Source organism: Scleropages formosus, chromosome 1, assembly GCF_900964775.1.
Source record: "Scleropages formosus chromosome 1, fSclFor1.1, whole genome shotgun sequence".
NCBI classification, from domain to species: Eukaryota; Metazoa; Chordata; class Actinopteri; order Osteoglossiformes; family Osteoglossidae; genus Scleropages; species Scleropages formosus.
Genome location: NC_041806.1, coordinates 34,371,990 through 34,390,636, shown reverse-complemented (window position 1 = coordinate 34,390,636; position 18,647 = coordinate 34,371,990). Strand labels below are relative to the sequence as shown.

At 42.0% G+C, this 18,647-nt stretch overlaps 1 protein-coding gene across 2 annotated transcripts; it reads left to right on the top strand.

The window, feature by feature from the left end:
* Positions 1-4,354: 4,354 nt before the first annotated feature.
* Positions 4,355-18,581, top strand: fbxo25 (F-box protein 25). 2 transcript variants are annotated; one of them, XM_018735066.1, is made up of 11 exons: positions 4,355-4,407; positions 4,891-5,013; positions 10,295-10,398; positions 10,567-10,616; positions 11,306-11,398; positions 11,521-11,614; positions 12,383-12,567; positions 13,305-13,487; positions 13,794-13,937; positions 15,284-15,310; positions 17,471-18,581. In XM_018735066.1, exons 2-11 carry the CDS (start codon positions 4,913-4,915, stop codon positions 17,558-17,560), a joined length of 1,071 nt encoding a protein of 356 aa, XP_018590582.1. In that variant the 5' UTR covers positions 4,355-4,407; positions 4,891-4,912; the 3' UTR covers positions 17,561-18,581. The 2 variants fall into 2 exon arrangements, with proteins under 2 accessions (XP_018590582.1, XP_018590583.1); XM_018735067.1 differs by lacking the exon at positions 15,284-15,310.
* Positions 18,582-18,647: the final 66 nt, after the last annotated feature.

Here is an 18,647-nt window from a genome sequence, read left to right as displayed (position 1 = left end):
TATCAGGGAGGCTCTAATTCAGGGCATCTTTAAATCAAGACTTAATACTCGTATGTGTTCAAGTGACATATTTGCATGTTTCCTTTCACCCCCCCCCCCCCCCCCCCCCATAATTTAACCATTATTTGCATTATGGGGGGTGTGGTGGCGCAGTGGTTTGGACCGGGTCCTCCTCTCTGGTGGGTCTGGGGTTCGAGTCCCACTTGGGGTGCCTTGCGGCGGACTGGCGTCCCGTCCTGGGTGTGTCCCCTCCCCCTCTGGCCTTATGCCCTGTGTTACCAGGTAGGCTCCAGTTCCCTGCGACCCCGTATGGAACAAGTGGTTCAGAAAGTGTGTGTGTGTGTATTTGCATTATACTCTTCTTGTACTGGGGGCACGATGGCGCAGCGGGCTTGGCCAGGTCCTGCTCTCTAGTGGGTCTGGGCTTCAAGTCCCGCTTGGGGTGCCTTGTGACGGACTGGCATCCCGTCCTGGGTGTGTCCCCTCCCCCTCCAGCCCTTTGCCCTGTGTTGCCAGGTTAGGCTCCGGCTCGCCACGACCCCACTTGGGACAAGCGGCATCAGCAAATGTCTGTCTGTCTGTCATGTCTTCTTGTATTAGTTTACTAATTTTGTGTGTTAATGTTGTAATTTATTGTAAATCTGATCTTGTATTTTTATTGTACTTTGTATATCCTTCTTACTGTAAAGAGCTTTGACAATTATTTTTTTAAAATAAATAATATATATTATAAAACAGCTATTATTATTATTACTAATTCAACTAATGGTACTAATTCAACTAATGTAACTGATTTTCTCCAAAGTGACTTACAGTGTTGTACTAATTACAATTATTGACCCATTCATACAGCTGGGTAATTTTTAATAGAGAAATCCAAAGTAAGTACCTTGACCAAGGGTACTTATTAGTACAGGAGGTGGGATGGAGGTGGGATTCAAACTCAAATTCTTAATTGCAAGGTAATGGCTCTAAAAATCACAAACATTTAACTATTAAGCCATTTATTGAAATCATAAAAACAGCTTTTATAACATGTACACCCTTGCACTAGTGTAAAGAAAGGCTTTAAATCCCAATGAAATGAAGAGCTAAGATACAAAATTTGTCAGTAATGCTACACAGCACGTGTAAAAGTATAGGTAAAAGACTTAGTGACCTTGTGAAATCTATTTTTTTATATTGGAGTGCTGCTACACTGGCCTTCCCCCCGGAACAAAAACTGAGAATTGCACTATATGTCATTAATTTGGATAGTTATGTGTTTGATTCCACATGTTGAGTTTTTCCAAACATAAATGGGAAGATGTGCAATAGTAATGAGGTGAACACCAGCCTCCTGCCAGACAAGATGGCTTGGGGGTACTGGCTTCCAATAAAAGAGCAAAATTCCACTGATCTTCCCAGGCTTCTTGGCCTTTTGGTTAAGATTACAGTGCAATGTCAGAGGTTTGATCTGGAAGCAGAATGGAAATGAGAACATGACTGTGGATGACTTTCACTGGGGGAAGCTTTGCCTCCTAGAAGGTTTTTGTTTTGTTAGGGTAGCCAGATGAGCTTAAGGTGCAGGGTTTGTAGTGGCTTGTCCAGTTTTAGTGTTTTTATTACAGAGAGCTCAGCATAGAGTCCCTTCTGAAGACGTTAAGAGTTCCTTTGGAAACAGGAGGATGGTGTCTACGGTAAGAATGAAGAACATCCACTTTCACTGGAGGAACTGGAAGGATTTCAGTGTAGTCCCCCAGTGCTCTTCCTCAGGAGATCATTGTCTTTTGACATCTCTCTCTTGACCGAGGAGTGTTACCGGAGGGGTCTGAAGGCATATAGGCTGAGTGTAGACTATTCATTCTTGCTCCACTACTCTGTCTAGCTATCGTGAAGGACCAACAGGAGGACCCTGACTGTGCATGTTTTTGACCCCTTTGTGATAGCAGTTACCGTTGGAGCCTTCCTGGGAAAGTTTGTCTATGTCTTTCCAGGACACAAGGATCAGAAGGACATACTGCACATCTGGATCGGGTGCAGGTGTTTCCAGGTCTTTCTGTGCTATGACCCTGCAGGGCTGGACTGGTTCTGCTATCGTGCTACCCATCTGCATATTTCACCTTGTGTAAAGCTGGAGGCTACCTGTTCTATCAGTGTCCACCTCCCTCATCACCTGTGTCTGAGCTGGGGAAACACCAGCAAGAGCTGTAAGGACATGAGGTTCTAGAGGTGACTGGAGACCGGCCACCTGTTCAGAGGCAGTGCTGGCCCTCATTGCTGCACCCAGCCATCATCAAGTGTCACTCGGGAGCAAAAGGCAATCAGTGGCAGGGGCTATGATAATGGGCGGATAATATGGGGCCAGTGCAGGCAGATCTTTGTCATCCAGCACCTTTCCAATATCCCCAGAAAGAGAAGAAGACTTGGGTACTCCTGGTCACATGGATATTTGGCAGGACTTTTTACGAGTGACCAGGAGGATGAAAAAGGTGCAGGAGAGTGGCCAGGTCAGTCACCAATACTGCACTGGGGTGCATGTGTTGAGGGGCACCCCTCAAAATGACCAAGATCACTCTCTCAGTTGGACCATACCACTCAGGGGTGTTGGTGATTGATTTGATTGATACATTTGATTGATTTTAATTTTGAAATGTTGTATGTCCTTTGCGCCCTGTGTTGCTGGGTAGGCTCCGGTTCCCCCGTGACCCTGTATGGGACAAGCGGTTCTGAAAATGTGTGTGTGTGTGTCCTGTGGTTTTATATTGTCAGACAGGTATAAACCTGTTGGTTTTCGCATTTCAAATTATGCTTTATGCAGTTTGGCTTTTACGATTTACTTCTGAAGCATATAATTTCTATCTGCTTTAATGAGAATTTCTTTGATGTGCTTATAATGTGTTTTTGAAGATTAGGTTATTGTTTTTCTTTATGGTGTTTAATGTAGTTTCAAGCTACGATTTCAATAACTTTAATGTTCTCTGGCATTTCTTCATGCTTCTTGTCCTAATAAATGGCAAACAAACCTTGTGTTTTCGTTTTCCTCCATACTCTGTGCTGCATCATGAACATCTTTGAGCCAAATTATCTAAATATCTTGGTCCAGTGTGTACTGTCCCCATGGATAGGTTATGAACCGTGCTGACCCCACACTGGACAAGTGGTTACTGACATGGTATTGCATGAATGAAAATAGCTACAATAATTTTTGTAACAACTGTAAGTGAATGAGTATGGGTGGCTACCTTGAGATGGACTGGTGTCCTGTCCAGGGTGTACCATGCGTAGCCTTGCGCCCTGTGTTTCTGGGATGGGCTCCTCACCATTGTGACCCACATTGTCATGCATAAAAATAACTTTTATTCTGGTGTTTTAATCCATTTTAGGTGACATTTTTATTTGGTGATTACGACTCGTCTCAATGACCATTTGCCTAAGAGCGACATTTCAGCGAACAAAACTGAGCTCGTGCTGTGAGGAACACGTGTGTGACATTGTCACAAGAAACACAAGATGTCGCTGTCAAACTTGATAACTGTAAACTTTTTCTCCCCATTACATGTATAAAATGTAACACACTACAACCTGCAGTATATTTACAGTATACATAGACACAGACTTCACCAAAACAAAAGAGAGATAATCGGACCTAGGCTATAATCGCTCGTATATAAACATTATGAGCAGTTAAGACTATCGTATTTAAATTCTAATACAATCGAATGTCATGATTCATGATTCATGATCATGATTCATCATTTTTGTATTTATATATGGATTGCTGACAGCAGACTGCAGTCCATAGCCAGTTAAATACGAAAATGATGCTCTGTTATGCACAGTATATAAAATCCCGTTAAAAAAGTTGGATATAGTGTCGACGTTTGCGAATCACTAGTGTTCCTCAATGTTTTGTTTGACAGCACAATATTATGAATGGTTTCCTGACTCGTTTGGAAGGGGCTGTGGCTGTGTTCGAAAACCATGGCATGGACAAAAATGATCGATTTATAGCAATGGCCGCTGATATAATGAAACACTGTGTTCTGTTGTAATCTACGTTAATAGAATATCCGAAGAAAATTACCGTGCATTTCAATGTATTTGTGAATAATGCACGTTCTTACACGGCGACAGTAACAGCTCAATACGTGCCCACCCCCCACATCAAAACCAAAACACGTGGACGTGTGCGGGGCTCTAAGTCACGTGTAGCCAGATACCCTCAACAAAACAGTGAGGATAAAATGCCGAGTGATTGACAGGTCTCTTGACCAATCCACAATCAGAGCACGGGTAGCAACACGGTAAATATAAACAATGTGTCCAATCAGAGCGCTGGAATAGGCGGCTCGCACCGCGGGTGAGGGAACTGTTTACTTCCGTCAATATCGGTGAATTTCAGACTACAACAAAGGAAGAGCTTCGGTAAGAGAACGGACGGACTCCTTCAACTCCCTATAAGTGTTTCGTAGCAAAAAACGGACAAAAATGTTCGCTTTGTTAACGCTGTTCCAGTGTTTACCGAGTTGCTAGGTTTTTTTGCTGTGTTTTCAGCTGTCTGTGAAGATTTAGCCAGCTAATGGCCGATCGTTTTGCGCGTTTTTACACGGTCCGTCTCGTTTCGTTTCGTGTCGCAAAATAACCGTAAAGCTGTTTTCAAGTTTTTTTTTTTTTCCGCCAGTTTTAGTTTTTTTTAATCTATTTAAAATCTGCTTTGGTTTACGCCTCTGGAAACCTGTCATTTATTTTTTGTTATGGCCTTTTTTTTTTTGTGAAACTGTTTCTTGTATGTAACCACGCGTAATACTCGTGCGTGCAGCCAAGTTGTAGTTGTGTACTTGACAGTTTGTTGTTCTTCTTCCTGTTGTTGTTGTTCTTCTTCTTCTTCTTGCTGCTGTTGTTGTTCAGCGATCCTCGTGAGAAAAAGAAGATGCCTTTTCTGGGCCAGGACTGGAGGTCTCCGGGATGGAGCTGGATCAAGACCGACGATGGATGGAAGCGATTCGAGTTTTTTCACCACGATTTGGAAGAGTGAGATCACAAAATAAGCAGAAAAACATACATATATATATATATATATATATGTTAATTATATATAATAATGTTTTCATATTTATGTATTTATATATAAATGTAAACATACACACACTCATAATGTGTATAAACTCAGGTTATATTATTTGAGTGACTTATAAAATATATCATTTAAAACAGCATGCCATGTGTATTACAGTGTTGAGGTGCAAAACTTTTTTTTTTTTTTGTCTGTATATTTTAAAAATAATCCCCTAACTAAAATAATAATAGGCTCAGGAAGGGATAGGTTTTGTAGTGTTTTTAGTGGAGTACGTACAAATGAATTTGCAGCTGAAGTTGTGGCGTAAGATTCGGTGTTTAATTAATGGCCAGAAAAATCGAGATTGCGAAGATATCTGTACAGACAAAAAGCTGGAGATTTTTTTTTAGTGTTTAAAGACTTCGGTTAAGAAATTATTGCTTAAAAGTGATAGTCCAAAGACGTGTGTGTGTGTGCGTGCATGTAATTCTGAAGCTCCAGCAACCACATAAATGCATGAAATGTGACCAAAATAGATCTTTGGTATTTCTGCCTTCCTGTTTCTGACACACGTCACAAGTAATGATACGAAGTGAATCAGCATTTGGAAGAAACCTAGCAGGCTGGGGCCGAGGTACAAAATACCGCGGTGTTTTATTGCTGTTTGAGCTATTGAGATTCCTTCTGGGTTAAGCAAGCGCTAATGCTCGGCAGAAATGCGGTCAAGGAGCGCTCTGGTATTGGAGGAGCTCACATCCTGCAGAGTCAAAGTCGATCATTGGCACGGTAATCGATATCCTCCAGTTCGATTACTTCCGCTTGCTGTCGCTGCTGTTCTGGGCTTCGCAAAGGGGGTTCGGTCAGAGCTCATTGGAGTTTTTCCATTCCCAAGATGCAGAAGTAAATGCGCTGTGCTGCATGTTTCTGCTTAGACGCTTCTAGTGAATGGACGAGCCGAAGTCCAGAGGGTCTCGGTGTGGGGAAGGAGGGGGCTGCTTGCCAGAGGACCGGAAGCCAGCAAGTCATAGCGAATGTTGCCCCCTGTGCTTAGGATGAGGAGTGAGAGCAGCGTGTCCTGCAACTACTGCAGGAGTGTCACAGCCCTGCCCTGCAGGCTGTCAGAGCACCGCAGGCCCTGTACCTTAATCGCAAGTGTCGGCAGAATTGCCATGGAGCGAGGACAGGGAGGGGGTGGGTGAAACCAAGGAAAATGATGGTTTTCTCTGGTGGACTGGTATCCTGCCCAGGCTCTACTCTACCTAGCCTAACACCCTGGCTTTTCAGGATAGGCTCCAGACTACTGCGACCCTGCCTTAGGTGACGAGTTTGTCAATAGTGAGTGAGTGAGTGGTTATGGTTTTTGTCTCACAAAAAAATGCTGTTGAGCCTGAGAGGCATTTCTGTGTAATGGGATGTAATATAGGTGTTTAATTTTTCCCCATCTCTACAAGCTGCGGGTCTTCTGCAGAATCAGTTCTCAATCCCTTGTCCCGGGGACTACTGTGTATCTTAGTCTCTGGTCAACACGAGCGTTTTTGATTTAACCTTGACTGTGCCGTTTGGTGAATGAATAGTACAGTTCACACCATGTAAAACTTGCAGTTGTTTATTGAGGTCAGTCCACTCGTGAAGTTTTTCAAAGTTTTATTATTTATTAAATTTGGATGAACATTGGATGACTTAAGTTATCACACTTGAATACTCTAAGTAACCCAACCTAGGAATGGCAGGGTACACTGTTACTATAGTCACTGCTTAATCTGGGATGTATTTTTGCGTTTTACGAGGCAAGAACCATTACACTGCAGAACACTGTCCAGAAAGACTAAAAGTATGGTATTTCTCCTTGCCACATTGGTGGAAGATGTTTTTGACAACGATTTTTTTTTTTTTATACACTTACAGGTTATAGGTCCCTCCCTCTATTGTTACCTTTAGTTTTGTTCGTCATATGATTCACCTTGGTATTCAGTGCTGCTGGTTTACAGTATGGTTAAGTATTTTGAAATTGTGAAAAAGTGTGTGTGTGTGTGTGTGTGTGTGTGTGTGTGTGTGTGTGTGTGTGTGAAACAGTATCTGGTAACACTGTGCAGAGGGATATTTGTAACTGGGCTGTACTTGTTGATTACAGCCCTGGTAAATCTCAAAGAAGAATGGTGCATAAAACGTTCTCTTACCCAGCACCTTTGCTGGATACCCTGTGTTAAACTATTTATTCAATGCAACTACAGTGTTCATATCCTCAGCACTGCAGAAAATAACCCCACTCCAAACCCACTTCTATTCACACATCATTGTGCTTGAAGAAGATCCTGTAGGTTGGCATTAGATCCGATGTGAGATTTTACATCTTGGGCAAGGAAAGCACTCAGATGGATCAGGGGTTTGGTGCAGGGAAGAAACTGTGAGGCATATTAGCATAACCTGGCTGCGGCATTGACGAGGATGATGCAAAGTGAGTAACTAAAGGATCCATTGAATTGGATAACAACGGCTTCTCTCTGTGTGTGTAAGCTCCCTGATAACAATGAACTTGCACCAGCGATGAGCAGGAGGACCGTTTGCCATAGCCTGACAAGTGCTTGTTGAGCATTAACTGGCACCAGTGTTCTTGGGAGAAGCGGGGAAGAATGACAGAGTAGCTGTCACGGTGAGTTGAGTAGACTGGCCGCCCCTGCCCTTGTGTAGCGGGGTCAGTCTCCTGTTGGCATTGCGTCATCGGCACACGACCACCCGCTGCTTTTACCCATCAGACAATGCAGCTCTTCTGAATACTGGCAAGTACTAGAAACTGATCTCTTCTCTCTTGCATGCATGCACACACACATACACACGATACTTTTGTACTAAAACAGCAGTGAGAACTGTTCCAGGTTGCTGTATTGTGTAAGCGTGACTTATACAGGGATTATTTGTCGGCAACAAATGACGTGTTCGAGGTCTCGGCACTTGTCTCTGTGCAATTATTGTGCGATTTAAACCAACAGGCCATGCTATGAGGTATAATTCCAGTAAAATGTGGTGCGTAGCAGTGTTCTGGTGTTTCCGGATACAAGGGATCGGTAGCAGAAGACTGATTGTGTGAATCAGTGTAGTCTTTTCAAAGGGAAGGGAAGGCAAGAAAAGCTTACAAGAGGATTCCGGCTCAGACAAAATGGGCTGAAAGGCAGAAACGGGCTTAGTGGAATTGTTCCTCAAAATAGTATTTTGCCATTTCAGTTACAGTGAGAAAAATGGCTTCAAGCGAGGAATGTTATAAACCAGGGTAAAACTACTAGCCTCTCTGTAGTCTGCACACTTGCAACTGACATTAAACTGGGGTACAGTATAGCTGAGGTCATTTGTTCCTTTTTTTAATTACTTCAGAAAAATAGTTGTTCATAAAACTGTGTTTCAATAGATAAACATTTTAACGCATAGAAAGTCTGTCTACCTTTTCTTGAATTAAAAGGTGCCGTGTTCTGTTAATGTGTCAAGCTCAAGTGGTGTATCAGGCACCGCTGTTGCCTCAAAGTACCTGGGCTCTGCACTTGGATATGGGTTCACATGAGTTTCCTCCCAGAGTCATGTGTTTCAGGTGAATTTGTGACCCTGAATTGCCCTTAGTGTGTGAACATGTCAGTCAGGGAGTGTTTTATATTGCTGTCCTGTATAAATGGGTGAATGATTGTGGGTAGTTTAGTGTAGTTTATCTAGCGTGGCTCGTCATCTCGAACAAAGGTGTCAGCTAAACAACAGTCATAATTGTGCGCCGCTTTCCGGAATACCATTTGCACATACATATATACACACACACACACACATTTTCAGAACCGCTTGTCCCATACGGGGTCACAGGGAACCGGAGCCCACCCGGTAACACAGGGCGTAAGGCCAGAGGGGGAGGGGACACACCCGGGACGGGACGCCGGTCCGTCGCAAGGCACCCCAAGCGGGACTCGAACCCCAGACCCACCGGGGAGCAGGACTGTGGTCCAACCCACTGCGCCACCGCACCCCCTTACGTACATACATACATGTATATTTCCTTTACCTCCATCAGTCTACCGGGGTTTCGGTTTTAAGGCTACATTCAGGTGGCAGGTTGGACTTCAAGGTTGGAGACTTGCTGTTTGGAGTAGATGTCTTTAGAGTTTGCCAGCTGACATGGATCATATTTCTGTGATCAGTCCACTCATGGCTGTAATGGAACAGATATTGATGGATTAGTCAGTTCAAAGGCCTTCATTCAAGGATTTTTGACGCAGTGACCGTCAATGAACCGCTGTGATCTTTGCTAGGCGTTAGGGTTGTGTTTCGTTTAGTAGAAATGATTTAGCGCACATACCCACAGTTCTGTGTGTAGTCCCATTGTTTCCAACTAAGTGTAACGTTTTTAAAAGTGTTTCAAAAGTCCAGAGCAGTTGCAGCGTATTTATTTAATATAAACAAAGAAAATCAGGGGTTTGCCCACAATTCCCCTGATGATGACAAACGCTGTTTTACATCATTGCAACATTTTTACTGCAACGTGAAATTAGTTTATTGGAAGAGCAATAATGAACTTTATACAGTTATTGCCACTTGTTCTTTAAAAGGTGTGTGTTTGTTTGTGTAAGCTTATTAATTCAGTTATCCTGATCCTGGGGTCACAGCTATCATTGTACATTACAAGGATTTTCTGATTATCTCAGTGGAGAGCTGATCAAAGGAGGTTGTTTGGACTCTGTTCATTTCAGTTGTTCTATTGAATTACATAAAATCAGCAAGGATTATGGTCATGATTGGGTTTTTTTTTTTTCCTTATAGTCCTGTGTCTAGATAAAAACCTTACTGCAGCAAAGAATCACATGCCTCCGTGCGTCTGATCCTCGTGCAGTGAGGGTGTAGGGGGACTGTTTTCCCTCCTCCTGGGTATTAGTAGGGTCCGGTGCAAAGGAGAGCGTGTACCGATGGGCTTCCTTCAGCATGTTAAAGTGGAGTGACTCATATGTCCAATAAAACTTTGGCCTTTGGTGATGTTTTAATCAGGGCTGCTTTTAGTGCAGGTGGGAATCCATAGTTCATTCTGTATGAGTTGGATGAGATTTTATCTTATCTTGAACTAAAGGAACTTGCCTTAATGTGTTTTTCCTTATAGGGCAATGCTGTGCGATGCCTCTAGTGCTTTTACCTTTTGTTTACAAGAACATCTGTACAGAGTTCTTCCTTGTAACTCTCGTCCTGTCCTCTTTCTTTTTTTTTTTTTTTTTTTTTTTTTTTTTTTTTTTTTAACAGGCTGAATGATGAAAATAAAGAGAACTTGTTTGTGGGAGATGTTTGTGAAGTGGCGGCCAAGAAGAGAAAAAAAGATCTGTTGAACAACAACACAAAGTCTCAGTGTAAGTGTACACTGTCATTGTGTTCAGGGGTGTTTCTAAGTACAGGTAGAAATGCAGGTGATTGGAAAGATTAACGCAGTTGATGTTACAAGCAATTTCGTGACTTTTATAGATAAGTGTACTTATATGCCTTTGTCAATATATTTTATACTGCATTTGTCATTTTAGTTTTCTTTAAAGAGAAGTGGATCTATGTCCAGAAAGAAAGCACAAGAGAAGTGAGTATTGAACTGCTTTGGGCATCAGAAACAGCAGTAATTTCGTGTTCTTTTAATCCTTTTGCTGTTCTGCTAAAGTTAATGTGTAAATAGTATAGTATTAACAACAGTGTAAGGGAGCTCCTCAGTGGCACATTGATGAATCGCAGTGTGCGCTGTAGTGCCATCTGTGGTAAGGATGTCAAGGGAACACAAATTGGGCTGGGCCTCTTGAGTCGGTGAGACAGCTGGGGTGCTTCCCCATCAGCGAACAGAGCAACGGTGACCGTCTGCTGGGTGCCTGTAGTATAGCAGGTCGAATCAGGCGGAGAACACTTTCCTACCCGTGCCTTATATTCCTCATCCCCAGACTTGCACCCGTGCCTGCGTTGAGCCCTTCCTACTGCATGTGCGTAAAAGGAGAGGTGTAATGTAAATAGCTATGACTAATTTGGGGCTAAAGGAAGCTAAAATGAAAACAAAATAGTCAGGTGTTACCAGGGTTAAGTCCTCTTCAACAGCTGCCAGGTGTTACCAGGCCCCAGCGGGCTGTTTTGAGACACATGAAAACATGGAAAGTAAAGAACTGGAATCAAAAGGACAGGGTGATATTCTTTGGCAGTTTTATCTATTTGAAATTCTGACATCCTAGGGTAATATTTTTTTCTCATATTCAAGAATTCTTTCTTCTTTTTTTTTTCCCTCAACAGAGGCATGGCTACTGTACATTAGGAGAAGCTTTTAACCGTCTGGACTTTTCCAGTGCCATTCAGGACATCCGTAGGTTCAATTATGTTGTGAAAGTGAGTTTACATTAATTTCCCCCATGCATTCATATTAACTCTTATCAGAGTAAAAAAGTAAAACAATAAGTGTTGCATTTCATTGTGAAACCCTTTTTTTCCTTCTTCCTCATGCCACTCAGCTCCTGCAGCTGATTGCAAAATCTCAGCTGACATCCTTGAGCGGTGCCGCCCAGAAGAACTACTTCAACGTTCTTGAAAAGATTGTACGAAAGGGTGAGAGGCGAGCTCCCGTAGTACAACATAAACTTGTTTTTTTCACCACGAGGGGGAGCACACCAGAGAAAATGGTTAATCAGCACTCTGATTGCACCCTTTCCTCATGAAGGCTTGCCCCTCCTCCATTTGACATGTAAAATTAATTCCCCTGTAGTAGAGGATTAATACAATGCTTGTACTAGCTCTCTGCCCCCGTTCAGGTTTCTGTTTCTGCAAAATTACAGGGAGTTACAGTGCACTAGAGCACTCTGTGGATGTACAGTATGATGTAATCTTCAGTAAGAAATATTACAAATGTCAGCCTGCTGCTTGGAGGTATGACACACACACAACACACGGTATACAATTTTCTGTTTATGCTATGAACCACATGTATTTGGTTGCTCTTACATGCAGCAGTAGAGCATCTCCCAATCTGAGCACTGCCCTCCACAGAAAAATGTAGGAAATGTAAAGGGCTGGTGACACTATTCCAGTGAGGCAGTGTTATCTTCACTCTGATCCTCACCAAATGAATTTGGAGAAATAACCTGGGTATTTTTACTGGAGACATCCTGGTAAAATATCTTGTATAGGCGTATGAAAGGGGCAGCTTCTTAATCCATACCTAACACAATGAGTAATAAAAGAGAAAACTCATTTGTGAAAATGAACTTTTGAAACCATTTTTTTTTTTTCCCCCCCAAAGTTTAGTCATATTTGCAAAAGTTTCTGGTGACCCAGTGATCAGTTTTGTTCATGTCCCTCCTCCTGTTCTGGGCGCAGTGCTGGAAGACCAATATAACCCACGGCTCATTAAGGAGCTCCTTGAGGACCTGAGCTCCACCCTGTGCATCCTGATCCGGGAGGTGGGGAAGTGTGTACTGGTGGGCAACATCAACATCTGGGTCTGCAGACTCGAGACCATTCTCAACTGGCAAGAGCAGCTCAACAACCTCCAGATACCCAAGGTTTCTCTTTATGCTGCAGTTCTCACCCTTCGTTAAAAAGGACCCCATCTTTTAATCGGTTCCGTTGTAATAGACCAGCATTATTTATTAATTTAGCATTATTTTTTGCCTATTATGTGAACATTATACCTTCACGGCCTTTCTTCCAGTCAGCATATACAGTTAGGTTTGTATGCTAAACTACTTCTAATGATTTACGTATTTATAGAGGTAGGTAAGGGGACACGGTGGCGCAGTGGGTTGGACCAGGTCCTGCTCTCTGGTGGGTCTGGGGTTCAAGTCCCGTTTGGGGTGCCTTGCGACGGACTGGCGTCCCGTCCTGGGTGTGTCCCCTCCCCCTCCAGCCTTACGCCCTGAGTTGCCGGGTTAGGCTCCGCCTCCCTGTGACCCCGTATGGGACAAGAGGTTCAGACAATGTGTGTGTATGCAGAGGTAGGTAGGTAGGTAATGCACACTCAGCCCTGATAGCAGGGTCACGTGGGGGGAAAAAAAAAACTGTAGAGCAGCTTATGAAAATGTGTCCTTTTTCATATAGTGCAGTTATTATGCATTACAATGTTTGTTTTGTTTTTTTTTTTTGCCTATTATGTGAACATTATACCTTCACGGTGAATGCACAGATAAGATGAAGCAGACCACTTTGCTGTCTAGTAACATATTAGAGTGTTACCGTTCATGTAGTTTTTAGGAACACAGTATAGCAAGACTCCCTGGTTGACTCTCTTCATTTCCGTCAGCAAATAACCGGTGGAGTGACACTGAGTGACCTCCCGCTGCACATGCAGAACAACATCTTGTACAAGTTCTCGGATGGCTGGGACATCATCAACCTGGGCCAGACCACACCCACACTGCACATGCTGAGCGAGGACCGGCAGCTGTGGAAGAAGCTGTGCCAATTTCACTTTGCAGAGAAACAGGTAAAGAAGCTGTAAGCTCAGAGTGCAGCTTGCAATGCGCAACACGAGCGCTGGAGGGCTCCTGGGGCAACATGACTTCCAAAGCTCTGACTCACTCACTGACTAACAGCATATATAGCTTCTGAAAGTTACTTATTAAGTTGAGACTTAAGCGCTTTCATTAATAATTATTGAAAGGTAATTACAATTGTATATCATTTAATATACAGTCAGTATGATGTTGTTCTATCTTTCACTGCAGCCCAGCTGATTTTTTTTTTAAACTTATCAAAGAACTCCTTCAGTTTTTGCTTCTTTGTTTTCCAGTTCTGTCGACATCTAATTTTGTCTGAAAAGGGGCACGTGGACTGGAAGCTGATGTATTTTACCCTTCAGAAGTATTACCCTAAGAAAGAACAGTATGGAGACACATTGCAGTTCTGCAGACATTGTAGCATTCTGTTCTGGAAGGTAAGTGAAGTAGATGTCATCCACACAGTCCTGACACAAACCATAACTGATGGGATGGTTCTTTTGTATATGAACAATTTTTAACATGTTCAGTTACATACGTGATTTAACATCTGAATCTAGTGCTGCCTAATCCTGGTAATCGGACATTTCCGTAATATTTCTCATATCAGGAAACAACACACGACCCTAATAATCCGAGAAAGTTTCATTTCAACAAATAATCAACTTTTTTGTTAATTAAAGAACCAGTGTAAGTGCTCACTTGGAGTTGGTGTTGCCCTTCTCCCCCCTCCAGCTTTCGGTCCTGTTAATTGCCCGTGTACTTCAATTTCCCAGCCTTCCTTGCTAGAACTGCTCTCCTCCTGTACTGTACTAGCTACCAGCTGAACATTCTCTTTTCCATGTTTTACCTCTCACTCTACCCAAAGAAGCTCCTCTCAATTCTGTGAAAGACCCTATGGTACTTAAGAGGGATTCTTGTTAGAAGAACTGCCCTAAATTCCTCAGATGCTGACCTGTATCAAACCTGTGGGTCACTCTCAATAAACGTTATTGTACGGTTTAAGGGTCATGAATTACAGACAGCAGTAAAATCAGATCTTTTGTAAAAATGTTTTTGAATCATTTATCCTCCAAATGGTTTTTTTCATTGCCTTCCTGAATGGGACAGAAGCATCTGGGAGAGACTTTAATAAGGCACTGAACTCCAGGTGCTGTAGTTTAGATGAGGCCTCACTTAGTTATTTGATATATCATAGTAGAGTCGTATGATGCTGAAGAGACGTCTCTCTGAACGTATTGTGGAACAGCGCTGGTAGTGGCCTTTTGTGTGCGGTACGCAATTTTTTACTGGCAACAACCACTTCCTTACATTTACTTTTTATTTGCTCTGATTTGTTCCACTGATAGATTGCAAAATTTTATACAGGAAAACACTTAATCCCACTATTGCTGAAGTAGTAAGAGTTTACCATATCAGCCTACGTTTATTACTGCAAAGTCCTGGTTAGTTGCGTGAAAACTACTTTTAATCTGATATGACATTGTTGCATGAAATGGTGCTTAATTTTTTTTGGGAACTTTCTGAAAACTAGCCGTATGTAAAGTATACAGTCATCCATGTCAGCATCCACTTAGCTTTTTACAGCACACCTAGACAGTGCCTGTAAGAACATAAGAACAGTTGGCTGCAGTTGTTGTTTTGCCGTTTTCGGACTGAAGTCAGTGACGTGTGGAGCTGAGCAGTACCAGGACAAGCCTCCCTTCCTTGCTAATCTCTGACCTTTTCGCCTTTTCCACCCTGCTCTTCCCTTCCTGTACACCCTCCTCCCTGGTCTCACAAGGACTGCCATCTGGCTTTCTTATTCAAGGTACTTTCATCGCCTTCAGCTCTTTGTTTCTTGTGTCCTGCTTTGCTCACATTGCAGCATGAAATTATTAATGTTGTCTGCTACAAAAAAGTTATACACTTTAACACGGGGTTAAAAGAACGTTAAATGCAAGTAGACCATAGTTCTGTATCGCATGACATCTTATTGGTATGGTCTTTACAAAGTGGTTCATTTTTACATTTATTCATTTAGCTGACACTTTCGTTCAAAGCGACTTACAATTTTGGACTACATACAATTATTTACCCATTTATACAGCTGCATAATTTTCCTGGAGCAATTCAGGGTAAGTACCTTGCTCAAGGGTACTACAGCTGGAGATGGGATTCAAACCTGCAACCTTAGGGTCCAAAGGCAGCAGCTCTAACCACTACACTACCAGCATTATAAAGCATTAGTGTGTCTAAGCAGATTTTTAGTGAATATTTAATGAGACTTATTACATTTAATAATAAATCTTACATTTGTGATCATTGTTATTAAAAAAAAAAATAAATATATATATATATATATATATATGATGCAGAAATAAACACACCATACAAGTAACATTGACACAATCTGGCTCTAGTTTAATTGCCAGTGTGTGTTTTTGTGTCTGTACATGTTGTCTTAAAATTTTGGGAACCTATTTTGAGGAAGCTGGGGGGCGCGGTGGCGCAGCGGACTTACCTGAGGCCTGCTCTCTGGTGGGTCTGGGGTTTGAGTCTTGCTTGGGGTGCCTTACGGCAGACTGGCATCCCATCTGGGGTGTGTCCTCTTCGGCCCCGTGCCCCGCATTGCCAAGGTAGGCTCTGGCTCGCTGCAACCCTACTCGGGATAAGCAGTTGTAGACTGCGTGCGTGCGTGTGTATTTTGAGGAATTGGACAGTAAATCTCAAAAGACTGAACATGTAAAGAAGTTTCCATGGGGTAAAATCCCTTTTTTTTTATGTGAACTTGTTTCTCAACCCATTCACTCACTCAAACTCTTTAAGCACTTGCCCAAATCGAGTCACCCATCCTGGTGTCACAGGGTGCAAGGCTAGTCAGGGTACACCCTGGATAGGATGCCTGTCCATCACAGAGTAGCCATACACTCCTCACATATTCACCAACACATACATACAGATACACACACCACGGGCAGGAAGAACTGGAAAACTTCAGAGTGGTGACACAGTCTGCTTTTAGGAGGTTTTATATATATTGCAGTTTTTTGGGATACAGTTGGGAATTAACATGAAGTGATTTTGAAGTCTCCGTAGTGATAGTTGAAGAAATGCTTATGTGCGAGAACTGTCAGCACTGTGAGTGCGATGAAGTAGTTTACAGGGCCGTGCTTTTCTAGCCACTGGGTTCTCGGCTGAGCAGCGATCCTGCACTCCAAGTGAGTTCTCTGAGACACAAAGAAGGCTTTCACGCTTTCCGATAGTCAGTCGTGGGTAAAACGGCACTGTGGAGTTTTCTAGGAAAATGGTATTTTACAACGAATTTCACTCATGAATTAATGATGATGTTTGGAAACCCCAGATGACTCCAAGCCCCTTTGTTTACTCATGCAGCCTTAGTGTCATAGTAAAATACTTTTTGTGCATCATTTTATTGTCTTTCCGCAATATGTGCAGATTGTAAATCAGATAGATACACAACTGTGCAGAAGAAATTTTGAAAAGCTACTTTTTATAGACAGTGATTCCTTCATAAGTAATGAAAGGAGGTCATAAATTTACTCAATTTTTTGTGCTCCGTAATTAGACTCAGCTTTATTTTTACTGCTCTAGTGCTCTGTGGCATTTTTCCATATTGTTTCGTACTGTTTAAATATTTCTGAAGTGTCAAAAGATTATAAATTCAATTCAATTGTCTCCCCACCCCGTATTGCTGCATTTTCCCAAAAGTTTTTGGATTTAAATTAATTCAAGCTTGTTTCCAGAATGTTGCATTAATGTAAAAATTAATGTTAATATTTAGTAAGCAGCAGTAGTGTGATTAACTCCCCCACCCCAAATGTCATACACAACCTTTTCTGTCATGCTGATCTTGCACTAGATAATGACACATTTCTTATGTGTAAAGGCTATGACCCAGCTGGCTTGGTGATTTATCACCAGGTAAACTATGAAGGGCCCTCTTGGAGACATGTACTCTATTTTGCAGGATTCAGGGCATCCCTGCACAGCCAATGATCCAGACAGCTGCTTCACACCCGTGTCTCCACAACACTTCATTGACCTCTTCAAGTTCTAAATTCCAGGAGTGAAGTGTGGCTCTACACTGTTCAGTGTGCAGTTTATTTTTTAAGGGCTCAGCAAGGATGTTTTTGTTCCACACTTTTGCATTACCTTTAAAAAGGAAATACGATGAACGGATTGGACACGTTGCAGGAATGTTTGACGGAGGGTTTGGAGCATCGTGGGACATTTTAAATGAGGCTGTGCTCCATCTGAGGAGCTGTGACGTTCGGACACCTTGGGTGTCTGCCGACAAAATGTATGTGAATTGCTGGCTCTGATCTGTGTACGTTGGTTGGTTTGGCTTTATTTACCCATGTAATGGAATGCACCTTACCTGTAGGTTTTTAGGTCTCCGTTTACTTCTGTGTTTGTGTACTTTCTGTGCAAATATTTGAGGTAATGACAAAGTCTACATTTAAAACTTTTTACATCATATGTTGCATCTGCTATTGTTTGGAAAAAGGCAGACTTATGTAAACTGCACTATTTATGAAAATGATTTTGTATCCTTTTCTTTGCATTTTGTAATATTCCTTTAGTATTCCAATAACTGATACATAATTGTATGGAAAGACAAAATTGGTACTATTTGCTAGCAACTTGACTTACTGTAATTAAAATGCAAATGCAGCAACAGCATGCTTTTTCTGGCAGGATGAGGGGATAATGTGTATATTACTAAAAGACAATGGCATTCAATGTTAAGGAAATCATGACTCGTGAAATGAGAAACAGATCCAATATATTGAGAGTGCATCAAATTTAATAAAATTTTATACATCTTTCAAAATCTGTCATTGTCGTAATGCATTGTACATGTGGTACAATTCACAGTGCAACATGTAAGCTGAATAAATCATTCCTTATTCTAGATTCAAAATGAGTTCATGAATGCACTAAATCCTCCATTTATTGTGATCCACTAAAGGAAGGCACTTGCAAAAAGATTTAGGACCAAATAAATTCAACTGTATAAATTTAATGTATCCAAAGCTATTCTTTTTGGAGAAAAACATGTTAGGCCAATGTTTAAATGAATTACAGAAATCCTTTTAAATTAGAAAGTTGACATCAAACAAAGGCAAGATATAAATATAGTA

Excerpts from the sequence above, each read along its gene's own strand:
- fbxo25 (XM_018735066.1), top strand. The coding sequence starts at position 4,913 with ATGCCTTTTCTGGGCCAGGACTGGAGGTCTCCGGGATGGAGCTGGATC. Across the intron at positions 11,399-11,520 it reads GGTTCAATTATGTTGTGAAA|CTCCTGCAGCTGATTGCAAA; the intron begins GTGAGTTTACAT and ends CATGCCACTCAG. Across the intron at positions 12,568-13,304 it reads ACAACCTCCAGATACCCAAG|CAAATAACCGGTGGAGTGAC; the intron begins GTTTCTCTTTAT and ends CATTTCCGTCAG.